The 15,713-nt window shown below is 43.1% G+C and overlaps 1 protein-coding gene across 3 annotated transcripts in view; it reads left to right on the forward strand.

Moving 5' to 3' along the window:
* The first annotated feature begins 7,231 nt into the window (after positions 1-7,231).
* LOC147440061 (uncharacterized) overlaps positions 7,232-15,713 on the forward strand; it is a 44,900-nt gene continuing 36,418 nt past the window's right edge. For 2 of the 3 annotated variants that reach the window (XM_086485741.1, XM_086485742.1), the window contains exon 1: positions 7,263-7,420. In XM_086485741.1, coding sequence (XP_086341867.1) covers positions 7,369-7,420 — 52 coding nt within the window. In that variant the 5' untranslated portion in view covers positions 7,263-7,368. Of the gene's footprint in view, positions 7,421-15,713 lie in introns of all 3 variants that reach the window. The other variant, XM_086485743.1, reaches the window with a different exon arrangement.

Genomic DNA, 15,713 nt, shown 5'->3' on the forward strand with positions numbered 1-15,713 from the left:
AACATACTCTTGTATGTCTGCTTTCATGGCATGCCAATAGAAATATGTTTCAATCCCTTTTAGGGTAGACTAAATCCCTCTATGCCCCACATAAGGAGGAGCATGAGATTCATACATTACTTTCTCACGTAGTGAGTTAGTAACTCATAGTCTATTGCCATAGAGAAGATAAACATCTTGTAAGGTAAATGGTTCCTCTTTCTTCCCTAGTGCAAGGGCTGAAATCACATCTCTAAAATCGGAATCAATAGCGTACTCATCTATTATAGAAGATAGATCATTGTGAGTTGCTATGGAAACTGCATTCACTCTCGATCGTCTTGAGAGTGCATCGGCTACTTGATTATGCTTTCCAGCAATATGAGCAATATGAAAATGAAATTGCGAAAGGAAATTTTTCTACCTCATTTGTTTGTCGGAGAGCTTGGTTTGTGTCATAAAGTACTTAAGGATTTGGTGATCCGTCTGCAGAATGAAAGGAGTCCCTAGTAAATAGTGCTTCCACGAGTTTAAGGCATGTAGAACTGTGAGGAGTTCCTTTTCATATATGCCTAGAGCTTGCTCAACTGGGTTGAGCCTTCAACTTTCATAGGATATGGCGTGCCCTTCTTGGAGCAAAACAGCTCCAAGGAAATCACCACAAGCGTCACATTGGACCTCAAATTGCTTTGAGAGACCCGACAGTGTAAGCACAGGTTGAGAGATAAGGTTTCTTTAAGCTTTTCAAAAGCATTGTTCTCCTTGGCAGATACCTAGCGTTTTTCTTTGTTAGGTCATGTAATGGTCCTGCTATTAGTGATAACTTTTCATGAAGCGTCTATAGTATGCACACATACCTATAAAGCTTCTTAGTTCATGAAGATTCCTTGGATTAGGCCATCCTTATATTACCTCTAGCTTTGATGGATCCATTTGGATGCCATCTTGAGAGATAATGTGACCTAAATACTGAATCTCTTCTAAAAAAAACTCACTTTTCTTTTGACTAATATAAAGTTTATTCTCTCATAAGACTTGGAATATTACCTGGAGATGTTGCTTGTGTTCGCCTAGTGAAATAGAGTAGATGATAATATCATCAAAGAACACTCTAGTAAAGGTTTGGTGAGGCCTGAATAGCTTCTCCATCAAGCGGTTGAATGTGGCTAGTGCATTGGTCAAACCAAAAGGCATGGCAATGTATTCGTAAAGACCAAACGTGGTGCGAAATGCGGTCTTTACAATGTCTTAAACAACTATCCTTATTTGATGGTAGCCATTTTTAAGGTCAATTCTACTAAAGTAGGTCAACCCTTGTAGCTTATCAAATAGGTCTTCTACCCGTGGAGCGGGAAACCTATTTTTGATAGTGATCCTATTTAGTGCTCTATAGTCGAACACATACTATATGTGCCGTCTTTCTTTTGCACTAATAGCACGCGTGAACAAAATGGAGATGAGCTAGGCCTAACCATGCCCTTCTCAACTAACTCATGCACTTGCCGCATAATCTCCTCTTGTTGAGCTTGAGAAACTCTATAAGGAGGTTTATTTGGTGGTGAACTTCCTGGAAGAAGTTCAATTGCATGGTCATCATTGCCTCGTTTAGGAGGTAGTTCACAAGGGATGTCATCAATAAAAACATCTTGAAATCCTTTGAGAAAATATGATAACTCTAATTCTTTGTGATTGTTTATATTTTTTTTGCTAAAACTTTAGGTTCATTTTGAGAATCTTTAACAAAAATCATGTACCCAGAAATAGAGCTCTTTATTGACTTATTGAAAGCTTGCGTATGTACAATGGGTATGGTGTTACCCAACTCCTTAGCATCTATGTACATATCTTTTTCCCACAACCTAAAGTAGATTTTCCTTTCAGAGAATTTAACATTGGCAGCCATGCAATCAAACCATGGTGCCCCTAGGATTACATCCTCATGCTTGAGAGGAGAGATAAAGAAGTCCTCTTTGTCCACATAGCTTTGGACATGGAGCCTCAATGGCCCGATTAAGGGAGTGACTGAAGCTTCTTGCCCCTTGAAAGCACCATCTCCGGGTAGGACATCTCCCATCTCATAGGCTTGGATGCCTATCTTGATGGCCAACTCTATGGGTATGAAATTATGAGTAGAACCAGGGTCAAAGAGAATAAAAGCATCATGTTCTCTTACCTTTTCCTAAGCATGGCATAGAGGACATCCTTTGTGGTGAGTTACTCTTCTTGGGTTTCAACCAAGGTAGCTCTAGGAGGCTCATGGTGGGTGTTCTTTTGGGGGCAAGCGCGTTATGCATGCCCTTGCTCGCCGCATTTGAAACAACGGTTATCCTTGCAAAACACTCAAGCTCTTCAAGAAAGAGAGTGTTTTTGCCTTTGTAAACTCCCTTCTCCTTAGCTTTGTTGTTATTGGAATTGCCCTTAGGAGACTTTTGGACATTGTCCTTCTCCTTAGGCTCATTAGAACCCTTGTTTTCCGTGGGCTTAGGATTTCTCTTAGCCCCTTGTTGGAAATTGATTTGTGAAGCCACCATGGTATGGTGTATAACCGTAGATATAGTGCGTGGTCTTTGGGAATTGACATACTTCGCCATATCTTCAGGTTGTGGATCTGAAATTATGAGCAGAACCAGGGTCAAAGAGAATAAAAGCATCATGTTCTCTTACCTTTCCCCAAGCATGGTATAGAGGAGATCCTTTGTGGTGAGTTTCCTCTTCTTGGATTCCAACCAAGGTAGCTCTAGGAGGCTCATGGCGGGTTTTCTTTTGGGGGCAAGCGCGGTACGCATGCCTTTGCTCGCCACATTTGAAACAACAATTATCCTTGCAATAACGCTCAAGCTCTTCAGGAGAGAGTTTGTTTTTGCCTTTATAAACTCCCTTCTCCTCAGCTTTGTTGTTATTGGAATTGCCCATAGGAGACTTTTGGACATTGTCCTTCCCCTTAGGCTCATTAGAACCCTTGTTTTCCGCGGCTTTAGGATTTCTCTTAGCCCCTTGTTGGAAATTGATTCGTGAAGCCACCATGGTATGGTGTATAACTGCAGATATAGTGCGTGGCCTTTGGGAGTTGACATACTCCGCCATATCTGGAGTTAGGACTTGCACAAAATTGTTGTTTTTGCTCTCCAAAATCCATCTTTTTGAAAACAGTGGCTTTGGAGTGGATTTGAGATATAAATCCCAAAACTTGTCTACATATTTGTGAATAGATTCGTAGGGAGAGAGCTTCAAGCTTCATCATTCAGTGAGTACTTTGTCTTTGGCATTTAGCCAAAAACTGCTTCACGATGGAAGCTGTTAAAGCTTTCCATGTTCGTGGGGCTTCACCATTTGTCTGTAGGCTAGACCACCATTTCCTGGTGGACTTTTGAAAATGCATAGCTACATGGTGTACCTTAGACAACTTCCTGAAGCCCTCATCTCCAAACGCAGCATCAAATTGTTGGATGAAGGCCAAGACTTTGTTCGTAGCACCAAAGGTGCCATCGTAGGTAAGGAAAGAGATGTTCTTTCCTCCCTCTTTGAACTTCTTGATCTTGGACGACCTCTTCCACGCGGCATAGGATTTGACCTCTTCTTTTTGATGGTTCAAAAGTTTCACCATCGCTTTCTTCAGAAGATGAAGAATTTGAGGAAGATGGACAAGAGGGTGACCTCTTTCTCGCCTTTTTCTTGCCTTGTTCCTCTTTGTTTGTACCATCACTTTCTTCATAAAAGAAAGAGGATGAAGAAGATGGAGAAGAGGGTGACCTCTTTCTCGCCTTTTTCTTCTCTTGTTTTCTATCATCCCTCTTTGAATTATGGTGTGGAGAAGTGTGCGATGGTCTTCTCCATTTAAGTGGTGATGGAGAGCATTTTGCCCGCCGTCTTCGTGGAGCCATCTTTGTCGAGGTGGCAGGAGACTCACTTCTTTATCGTTCTTTTGGTGGGGGCTCTTGAGTTCTCCTTTGGGAAGGAGACGTGTCGTCAAGTAGTAAATTTTTGAGCCCTTCGTATGGATCCTCTTCTTCTTCGCGAATCGGAGAGAGGCCTCTTTTGGAATTCTCGCAAGGAGGCTTCCTAGGTACTCTCTCGTCATAATGGGGAGTTTGGAGAATCCCATGAGCACGTAGCTGCCGTTGCACTTCACTTTGGAGGGATGGATTGCCCATGGCTTGTTGAAGCCTAGAAACAAGGTAGTTAACAAGCATAGGGGCATCATTAGTAGCCTGCTCATTAGCAAAATCAAAGCTATCAACATTAATTTCACTCTCTTAACTATTGTCAGCCATTCTAATAATTTTTTAGGTGTACTTTGGCACTTCAAGCCCTAGTTGCTGCTCCTCTTTACCCCTTTAGAAAAGCACTCAAGCTATTGTACCCGTGGCTCGAATATCATTAATTGCAAAGAATAGAAGAGAAGGTCATTCAACAAAATAATACAGGCTCCTGTCAAGCTACTAATAGCTCAATAGTGGTTAAGCCGTAAGCAAGCCCTATAGGACTCCACTATCAAGACCATAATTCTCGACGGTGATGCCCCGTTATCTGCACGAAGGCAATGCATTGCAAGGCTGAAAAATCCCTAATCTACTTATTCAATTGCCATTAATAATACCAACCATTTATAGCTAGCTTGAGGACCTCCCTTCTTGAGCAAGAAAAGAGAAACCTTGTGCTCTGATACCAATGTAACATTTAATGGCCTAGTAACTTGTGTGTAGCGGAAAATAGCATGAACTTAGTGAACATTTTAATAGAATAAATGGAGAGAGCAGCAAAAAGCATGACACCTAGTTAGATAGGCATGAACAATACTTCAAAAGAGAGAGAAATTAAGCTATTGACAACAGTTGGGGACCGGCTTTACATGGAGCCGGTCCTCCCTCCAAAAGGCTTTGTATTATAGGTTTCCCCCATCAAGGGAGACAGTTTACAATACAATACTTTGTGTTCCTTCAATAACTTGATGGTGCAATGAAGATGGAAGCTTCAAGCACCATGCACACGCTTATAAAACACAACATCAAGTCCCTCACAGTCTGACCCAAGACCTCGCACACCTTCGAAGATGGTGAGAGCTAGCGGGGTATGAGAATAGATTGAGAGGAAGAAGGAGTAGTCTTACGAGAAAGAAGTATATCTCCTCACATAATCACTCAAAAAAGCTTAGCATAGCTTAGTAATTAGCATGGTAGAGGAGATGAGCATGCATTGGAGCTTGGCTCTTGGTTGGATTTACATCACAAACCCAAGAGTTGTTGGTGTAGGCCTCCCTTCTCACAAGCTTGGAGTAGGTGATGAGCTTTCCATAAAAGCTTGAGAAGGAGAGAGAGTCTTCTTTGCTTCACACATGAGATTGTGTGAGTGTGTGTGTGATAATGCCTTGACAAAATCAGCCCCCCCTCTCTCTCTTGGTCGACCCCTCATGCTTTTTACTCATGCTGACACCCCATTGGACCCTGCAAAGCCTAGCCAATGATAATTAAGAAGAATAAGTGATAGCCTTGTGACATGTGTCCCCCTTTCCCCTTTTGTGAGAGCTTTAGGTAATTATTTAATGTAATTAAACTCTTATTGGACCCCTTAGTCCTCTGGCCAATAGGAATTAGGCAAGCCATTGGGCTGCTGAATGCTCATTGGACCCCTTGGGAGAGTGTCCACAATAGTCTTCCAGAGAGCTTAATTCTTATTGGTTCTTTTGTTAAGTGTTTTTAAATGAATTTAACTAGATTTAATCTAGCCTAATTCTCTTTGGTCCACCTCTATGGCCATCCTATAGGATTTGAATGCACCTTGTGGGCAATTGGGCTAGGGAGCTGACATGTGTCCACTATGCCCTTTGTGTAAAGGGGATTGCATGGGTGTGTGTGCATGTGTTTCTCTCTCATCTCCTACTAAAAGGGCTCGCCCCCTCCTCTTTAGGACTTGCAAATTCTTTTTGTACACTATCAAGCATCATTTTTTCCTAAGCATTCACCATTGGACTCACCCTTTGAATTTTGGAACCTTAGAATTTTGGAAGTCTTAATGGGATGAACCTTAGGTCTTTGAAGCCCATTGCTTGCACATTGCTCTTCTGCAGATGGTCCCCCTTTGGATCCCTATTTTCCCTCCTTTGGATCCCTACTGTGACCAATCTACTAGCCTTAAAAATACTCTAGCCTTTTCTCCCCTGGTACTTCCCCATATTAAAAATGATCAGTTTAACATGAGAAAATCATTTAGGAGAATTAGATATTAGTTATTATGACATGATAAGAGCCAGAGACTATATGCTCTATTAAGCAATGGCTCTTGCTCAATCACACACACCTAATAATAGCAAAGATTAGGGACTTGATAAACTAGGCTAATGGAGGCCAAATGTAGCATTTATGGGCTTGATTATAACCTTATGAAGATGAGCTTCTCCACACACAATCAATGCAAGGTTTATGAGTTTTGGATTTTGCAATTTCATGATGCCAAAAAAGAGAAGTAGGCCTAAAAGCACACAAAATTCTATTGCAAGTTAAAATATATGGTAATGTGATTGATCAATCCAAGGTAACCTTCAGTTACTTGACCATTGGGGATCAAAATGATCCAACTAATGAAAGGTTTGGCCATGCTCCCATGGGACCTTGATCCCTCCATGTCTGGCTTGGGAGGTTGACACGCTAGTGGGGTTTCTTGATTTTATTGGCAAAACGAAGGCCCATATTGTCAAGTTGCTCATGCAAAAGTAAATTAGGACATGGATTGCATGCATCCCAAGGTTCCCACACCCGTTTTTCGCTCCAGACTTCCCCTCCATAGATCCCAATCCTCACACTTGATTCAAGTCCTTGTGGGACCTAGTCATGGGGTTGGTGAGCCTCAACACTAAAGGCCAAGGGGTCTTTAATGAAGACCTCATGATGGGATCTATGGCTGGCAAGTGCACACGCAATATGCGTGGTAAACTCGGCCGTACGATTTTAAAGGGGCGTGTTCGAGTTTACTTTTTATGTTCTAGTTTACTTTCACCTGTAGAGGTTTACTTTATAGGTTTTTGTTTGGGCAGTGGGTACGACAAAATGCATGCGCTTGCCTGATTAGGCCATTGTGTTGCCTCAAACAAGGTGTCAGGTTCAAATCCAAGGGGCCGCCTATGCGTGCATTTTTTGCTTGACGTTCAATCTCCCCGAGATTCGCGAGTGCACTTGCCGACACAAGGTCCTCACTAAAGGATCCGTGGCCTTTATTGCTGAGGGGTTGATTCACTCACCATTGCCATCCTTGAGGCTTGTCATGATATATTATTAGCTCGAGTCTTGTCTAAGTTGTGTTTGTAATTATCTGCGTTGTACTTACTGCATGCAAACGATGCTCCTATACTAGTGGGGAATTGGGACTTCTCTCTCGGGCGTATCATTTTCTCCTCCGATGGCCGCCTGTCAAGGTTCCTCCTCTCTCTGCTGTCATCGTTCTTCCACAGGTGGCCGTCCCTCTCAATTTTTCTCTTGGGCTGCCGTTTTCTTGGTTTTTCCAGTTTTACGGACGTTGTTCATTAGCTACATGTGTGACTGCTTCTGCTTTCAGTTTGTGAGACTAATGTAGAAGTGGCAAATGAGTTTTCTGTTTGTTTTATCTTGTCAATGACGAGAGGAGGGGAGCTTGTGCATGGTCCTTAGTGCAAGAGGTCCACTGATCATACATGCGTAAAAGAAATTCATTTGGAGAGAGTCAATCTGTCCAATGCTAAGTTTGCCTATAGCTGGACTAGTGAATCTAGATTCTGCTGGCCTCTCATCCGTCAAGTTAGAGAATGCGCTATAGCCCAGTGCAGAGAACATTTATGCAGCCTGCAATCTCTCTTGTAAATTGAACCCATGATACAAAATAGGGGACTGCCCATTAGCCCTCAAAACCTTGGCCAATAGGTTGCTACCATGACTGTCTTGTAACTTTCTAGATCCCAAGGGATTAGTGAATCGGGCTGATCTGTCCATTATCCAAGATGGGAGGAAAACCAGTCACTACCCCGAATCAACAAGTACTACAATAAATGATGTGTGCAAATTGCTCGCCCTTAATCCTTGAGTGATTGGTTGTGCCAATCATTTAGATGGGACGAAGATGTGTGGATATTCTAGTGGTGGTTGATGTGACAACCATTGAATGAGAGAGAGAGAGAGAGAGAGAGAGAGAGAGAGAGAGAGAGAGAGAGAGAGAGAGAGAGCCCAATAACTCCATATGGCCACATGTATAGTGAGTGAGGGTAAGGCCGGGCAACTATCTCTGTCAAATACCATGACCAAAAATAAAGCCCTAATCTTATCATGAGATGAAGAGGCTATAATAGAGTCAAGATCAAATCTAGTATCATTGAACCAAGCATTGCAATGTTATAGCTATTTCCTTTGGAGTGATGCCGTCTTATTGCTTTTGTGAAAGTGTTTGAGGAGATACACAGATGTAGCCATAGTTTCCCCTTAAAATGGCGAGGGAGAGAGGCATGATCCAAGGGAGTGTGTGCCATCTCCTTCACTAACATTTTATTCCTCTCCACAACACCATTTTGCTTAGAAGTGAATGGGAGAGAGGTTTGTCCTGAAATGTCTTTAGAAGAGAGAGGAATCAAATGGTATAAATTCAACTTTATTGTCAGCTCTAAAGATAGAGACTTACGAGTTAGATTGGTTTTTATCTCAACTTACCCAATCAAAACTTAGAGAGAGCATCAGACTCTTAGTAAGAAACATTTCCTTGCCTTTTGTGAGAAATCATCAATAAGTTTCAAATAATACTTAGAATCATGGAGTGAATCCACCTCCATAGGACCTCCGCTACTTTGCAACATTCTTTCAAGGATATGGTATGCCCAGGCTTCGCAAGCCTCATCATGTTTGCTCTTCATGTGTGAGACAAATAACATAGGCCCCAGGGACCACCCGAAATTCACAAATTAATTTTTTGAAATTCAATTTTTTTCTTCGTTTTTTCATGTATTGATCCCTTTTCCAAAGAAGTCACATTTCGTGCCTCGTATTCTAGAGCTTGGTCATGCTGATCTTAGTCTCAAAGAATACTCTCGTTATCTATGATAAAGTTCTTAGGATGTAAGGAACAAATATTTCGATTGTGACTCCCATGGGGTTGCAAATTAAAGGGGAAACTGTATACGATACAAGCAACCTGCTAGAAGTAGAGAAAAGGTTGGTTGAGAGCTTAAGCATATGAAGCAAACATTCAAGATTGCATTACCAAGAGAAATATTTCCAACACGAATCATAGATAGAGTTAGAATCATCACCAATGTGATTGATGAAGGGATAGTCCGATAACTCTCCATGTTGTGAGAAGTGTGAGATGTGTAATAGGGTGTCCCACTATCAATCTATCCACTCACTGTTGCCACAGCCTCGAGCTCTTGAGGAGGAGGTGCAATCACCATGAGTGTTAAGTTATGCAACTCAATTGAATGTCTAGTGTGACCCTTCTCCTAGTGTGATCCTAATTTGACATGAGAATTGTGTCGGGCAATTCATCCGAGGAGTATATAAGGACCCCTAACCCTCATTGTCATAATCATCTAATTCAGCCACAAAAGTGCTGACGTCGCGTCACAGTAGAGATTCACTTCAAAACAGTTCACAATTCACAATTAGGTCGACATGGCCTGGCGTAGTTTTGTGCCAAGAGGTATTGGCCTCAAAGACTAGCGCCCCTTTCGGTATTTCTTTTTGTATTAATCTGTGTTCAAAGTACAAGAGAGCTCACTCTCAGACTCTACATCCATATGCACTGTGAAGTGAGGCCTTGCCCACTTATTTAAAGACACAAGGGATGCCCAAAAGCAGAGTCCCAAAAGCGCTTAAACTCAAAAACTTTTAATTTAAAAGCAATAGGCCCAAGAGCTGCCCACTAAATCAGCCAGCGTAATTGGCGTTGATTCTGTACGTAATGCCACGTCAGCACTTCAACGTAAAAAGCGCCGCAATTTCCGGAATTGTGTACGCTGCCAGTTTCGTACAGTCTGCCACGTGTCACTACTGCCAGTCTTCAGTTGCAGTGTTCGGGGGCCAGCCACGTCATCAATTTGTGACATACCCCCCTCTTGAAAGAATTGTAATCGGCGTCAATTACGCCTGCAAAACTGACAGAAGCCATAAACTGTCTTAGCAGACACTGACTGTTAGTACCGACGCACTAGGCACAACACATCTAGCACATGTACCAATCGACAGTCACATCATCGGACATGACAGGACACATTCAAATTCATTCCAAATCTCAGACCTTGAGTAATCGGCAACGTATTTATGTTAGGTGCAGCGGAATGATTGTTTGCGCTTTGCTCAAGATGAGTGCTCCGAACTGTGGTCAAGGTTCCTTTTAGTTCTTATGGAAGGGAGAGCCTTCCGTTCCTGATGGAAAGTGCTATGATCACGAACAAAGTGAATGGACAATGTGCGTGCAAGTGTATGAGACTGAGAGATAGAGAGAGAAGAGAGATACGACACCAGAGACGTTGTAAAACCCTCCTCCGAAGGCCCCACTTGTCGGTGAGAGTGGTCTACTTTTGATGCACAAAGTGGTACAATGCGTATGCAATGGACTGATGCAACTTGGGACTATGCCGATGACGACGACGACTTTATGGCTGAAATTTGTGGTCTTCTAACTACTGAATTTCGGGGCTGTTTCGGTGGCTGAAAATGACGGTTTTGGCTGCGTTTTTATGGGCTGAAAAGGGGGGTTCTTTTGCAACCAATTAGGGCTGATTATGCTGCTGTCCAATAGGGCTGAAAACGCTGACCTTTCTGCTGCGGAATGGCTGAAAACCCAAAACGCTGGCAGATCTGGGGGCTTGGGCAAAAACACTATGCCAATCTGCAACTTGCTGCTGGCGTTAGTGAAAACGTTGGCTGTTCTGGTATGCTGGCGATGGTGCAACTGCAAACGCCAGGCTTGGGGGATTGTTGGCGAGGATCTGGGCTGAAATTGCCAAGGGCTAGATGGGAATGCCGAGGGAATCCAAAAACACTAGGGGTTCTTCTATGGCGAGGATGGAGGGACCAAAAACGCCAGGAGTCCTGCTGGGGTTCTGCTGAGAAGGTGCCTGTTGAGCATGTGCTCCTGCTGCGTCTTCTGCCAGAAAGTGCTAACTTGGGTTTGCTTACATATTAACTTAGCAAAATTGCCCTACCTACTTTTGTTGGAAAGTCACTTAAAAATAATAAGTGAAAATACCAAAAAATAGGGAAAATAGGCTAAATGCACTGGAAAATTCCCTTGACTGAATCTGATGGATTCTGAAGGGATTGAGGGAATACTGATGATCATGCTGTGTGCAACCAGAGGATATGCACATCTATACCAAGTGACTGGACATGCACGGTCTACGAATAGACTCACGAAAGTGCCAGATCACTTCTAATCTAGACTTGACTGGACTGACTGAACCTTGATCATGCTGTAGCTTGTCCACGGACACATAGGGTTGGATGTGTCACGTGCATCCCCTCCTTTTCAAAGTGAGGTACTGGTACCGAACTGTATGGCGTCGAGGGAGATCGCCAATAGCATCCGGAATCTTGGAAGGGACTCTTCGCCGGCCCACGCTGATGTGTGGGTCACGCGGTACTTGAACTTCATAAAGGTCTGCAACGCTTGCTTCTTTGGGCCGCGCCGAAAGCGACACAAAGTCTTCTGTGGCTCCTTCCTTACTTCAACTTCGTCTAGAGACTTGCTTCTTCCGTCTTCAAGAATCTCCATGGCTGAAAATTCCTGAAACCATCTCCAACACAAAACCATGAACATACCCATTCCATGTAAAGTGAAGGAAAAAAATATTTTCTTCTCTAAAGATTGTGTATGCAATGTAGATGAACATAGAGACGGAATGACAACCCGTTCATCAAACACATGCAAACAATGAGATCGAATCTTTTCTGTTTGATCGAAATCAATCAACTGTGGCAAATCACAATGGAAATGCCCATGCGTGGTGCTCATACTGTCATGTGCTCGTTCGGAAACTGTGTCATGCCAAGGAAGAGACTTGAAATGTGACTTCCTTACATACATACTTTTCAGCTTTTCATGAAAAATCCGCATACATTCGTGCTCATCCATGAGAGAAACGTGCTCAACATACAATATGTCATGCCTAGGAAAAGGGATCACATAACGATGCTGACTAAAATACAGGAAACGATCACGAATGAAACATTCGAACAATGCGTGCGTATCAATCATGCGAACACATAATACTTCCTCTGAGGTTTCTTTGGTCCTAGGCTCGAGAGCCAAGATCGATCCTTCGTGATTGATCGAATCTGCAACGAGGTTAGCTTCGCTAGAAAAAGCATCCACTAACACATCATCCTTGTGAACAATCACATCATCTTCATGCAAATCATCATGCTTACCTTTGTCATCCAAATCATCATCATGCTTCACACAATCATGCAAATCCTGCATGTCATGCTTTGGAGAAAAAGAGACTGAGAGAGTCTCCTTCTCTTGAATCCTTTCAATCTTGTTCTGCATATTAGCAATGAGAGATGGAGAATGAGCAATGTCCTCTCCATGAATGACAATAGGAGAATCACTTTTGGCATTAAGAGTTAAAGTGTTAGCCTCAAAATCAATGAGAGCGTTAGTATCACGAAACCATCGAATGCCCAAAATCATATCACATCCTGAGAGAGGAGAAACAACAAATCTTCTAGTGAAGGCAGTTTGTTGAATTACAAACAACACATTAAGGCACTCCTCCATGATGAGAGCGTCCATACCGGGACGAAAGCCAGAGACCTCGACAGGAGATCTCGGACTAACTTCGAGGCGGGCTCTCTCAACAAGAGAGGAACTGATCACATCATGCATACTACCTGGTCAAACAATATGACAAAACGGTGCCCCGACGTACGACCATAACATTTAATGAGAGAATCATCAATGGGAGGGTCCTGAGAAACTTGGGGCACGCTCGTGTTATCATTCATTGCATTGACAGAGGAAGTGGGTGCTATGGGTTCTTTAGATTCATTTGATTCAAGCTTAGGACATGTTCTTTTTATGTGACCCTTAATGTGACAATGAAAACAACGACCTTCCTTAGAATAAGTGCTTTGCTCTTCCGACGTGATATATCCTCCTATAATTCCTTGTGCTACCTTTTCATCTGCAGTAAGCTTAGGTTTAGCAATTGTGTTAGTCTTACCCTTAGATTCATTGGAAGAATTCTTTGATGAGAGACTGTTGGAAGATTGGTTAGAAGAGTTATCATTCTTACCATTCTTACCGTTCTTACCGTTCTGAGGGTTCTGAGAAGTCTGCGAGGTACTTGTGGAAGTCTTGTTCTCCTTAGGCTTTCCCTTGTTGTGCTTCGTCTCTTGGGAGAAAGCGATTGCTACCGCCTTGTTGAGATCCGCGGGGTCAAAGACTTCGACATCAAACTTGATGTATTCGTCTAACCCAAAGAGAAAAGCCTCTTTGCGCTCATCATCCGATTTGCGTAATTGAGTGCCTAGCTGTAAAACACGGTTAGAAAAAGACATTACTGGCATACCATGTTGCTTGAGATTACGCCAATCCTCTTTCAATCGTGCGAGGTACTGAGGTGGCATAAACCGTGCCTTGAGCTTGTCTTGGAAATCAGCCCAACTAAAAGAGGGGCGTGAATTCGTCGGCTTCCTCTAGGTGCGCGGCGAGCTGTGCCTCTTGCCATGCGTGGTACCAATTGATGGCATCACCGGCAAGGTACATAGTTGCCGTCAAAACTTTTCTATTTCCTGTTTTCTTAGTTGTCGCAAAATAAGCATTAAATTGATGCAACCAAGAATGAATCACCGTAGCATCCATCTTACCATCATACTTACTGAAGGTCAACTTTTCGGTGACTGGGTTGTTGGAATCCGCATCGTGGCTTGCATCAACTCCCACGATCTTTGGGTGGTTCGGTCTTCGAGGCTAGCACTTGGGAAATAAATTCTTGAGTGCTAAGCTCCCTTTGAGCTTCACGCTCGGCCTCCATGGCCGCGCTTCGTGCTGCCGCTTCCTCCTTTCTTAATTCTTTTCTTTCTTTTCTTGCATCGCGTCTATGTCTTCGGGAGATCAAAAATGAAATCTATAGCAATACTTTCCGTGGGCGGGTAGAAATGGGTAAAGGCTGTAACAATCCCTGTGCTTTACGCCTGTCAAACTTGACCTTCTGGCATACCAAGCAACTGCGTACAAAATCGTCCACATCCTTCTTGAGTCTTGGCCAAAAGAAGTAACGCTCCACACCTTTCAAGGTGGTATCAATGCCACGGTGACCCGTAAATGGTGGACAGTGGCATTCTGTTAGAACCTTTTCGCTCAATGACTGTGTACGCACAACATCGTTTTCTTCATCAAGTAGCCATCCCGTATGGAATATCCCGCTACTACCTCCCCATTTTGTATTCGACTGAATAATTTGGAAAATGTGGTTCCGTGGCGTATTGATCGACCATGTCCTCGAAGCTTCTACGATGAATCGCGGAAATAGCCAAGACTAACAGCTTGTGGGACAAAGCATCTGCCACCAAGTTCTTCTGTCCCTGTACATGGACAATTTGGAAGTGAAACTGTGACAAGATGTTAGCCCATCGCATCTGCTTTTCTGAAAGCTGCTTTTGTGACAAGTAGCATAAACATTGATGATCAGTGAAGACCATAAAATCGACTTCGAGTAGGTAATGCCGCCACTGAGTAAGAGAATGGATAACCGCCAAAAGCTCTCTCTTATAAATCTATGCTATCAATTCCGGCCTTGAAAACAATCGGCTCTCATAGGCAATGACATGGCCTTCTTGCATTAAGACCGCACCCAGACTACTACCACATACATCACAATATACTTCGAATGAATTTTGCAAATCCGGCAAATTCAAAACTGGTCCTGTAGTCAATTTCTCTTTCAAATTATGAAAAGCAGTCACCTCTGTGGGTCCCCACGAGAAAGGGACTCCTTTCTGTGTCAAAATGTGCAAAGGGGAAGCAACCTCTGCAAATTTTCTAATGAACCGCCGGTAGTAAGAACATAAGCCAAGAAGCTTCTAACTTCATGGACATTCTTCAAATCGGGCCAATCACGTATAGTCTCAATCTTGGCCGGGTCCATCTGTACTCCTGCTGCTGAGACGATGTGTCCCAGAAAGTGTATCTCCGGTAAGAAAAATTCACCCGCGGTAAATCTGCAAAACGTCGGGGCTGATCTGCAAACCAAAAACGCTAGGGCTGAAAACTGATCTGCTGTCGTCGGATGTCCTGCAAATGCAAAACTCTAGGCTGATCTGTGGTTCTGTTGTCGCCGGGAATCTGCAAATGCAAAAATGCTGGCTGATCTGGGGTCCTGATGCAAAACGCTAGCCTCTCTGCTGTGTAGCAAAAACGCTAGGCCTTGTTGGGAGTTCCTGCTGAGAAGGTTTCTGTTGAGCGGTGCTCCTGTTGCCTCTTCTACCAATTAGTGCTAGTCTAGGTTTGCTTATATACAAACTTACTCAATTTGCCCTACCTACTTTCCAACAAAAGTCACTTAAAAATAATAGGTGAAATTTGTCAAAAATAGGTAAAATAGGCTAAATGCATTGGAAAATTCCCCTGAAGGATTCTGATGGATTCTGATGGGAATGCTTATGACCGTGCTGTGTGCAACCAAAGGATATGCATCTACACTAAGTGACTGGGCATGCACGGTCTACGAATAGACTCATAAAAGTGCCAGATCACTTCTAAATCTAGACTCATTGGAT

Source organism: Adiantum capillus-veneris, chromosome 16 (assembly GCF_014529385.1).
Source record: "Adiantum capillus-veneris isolate H3 chromosome 16, ASM1452938v2, whole genome shotgun sequence".
Lineage (NCBI taxonomy): Eukaryota > Viridiplantae > Streptophyta > Polypodiopsida > Polypodiales > Pteridaceae > Adiantum > Adiantum capillus-veneris.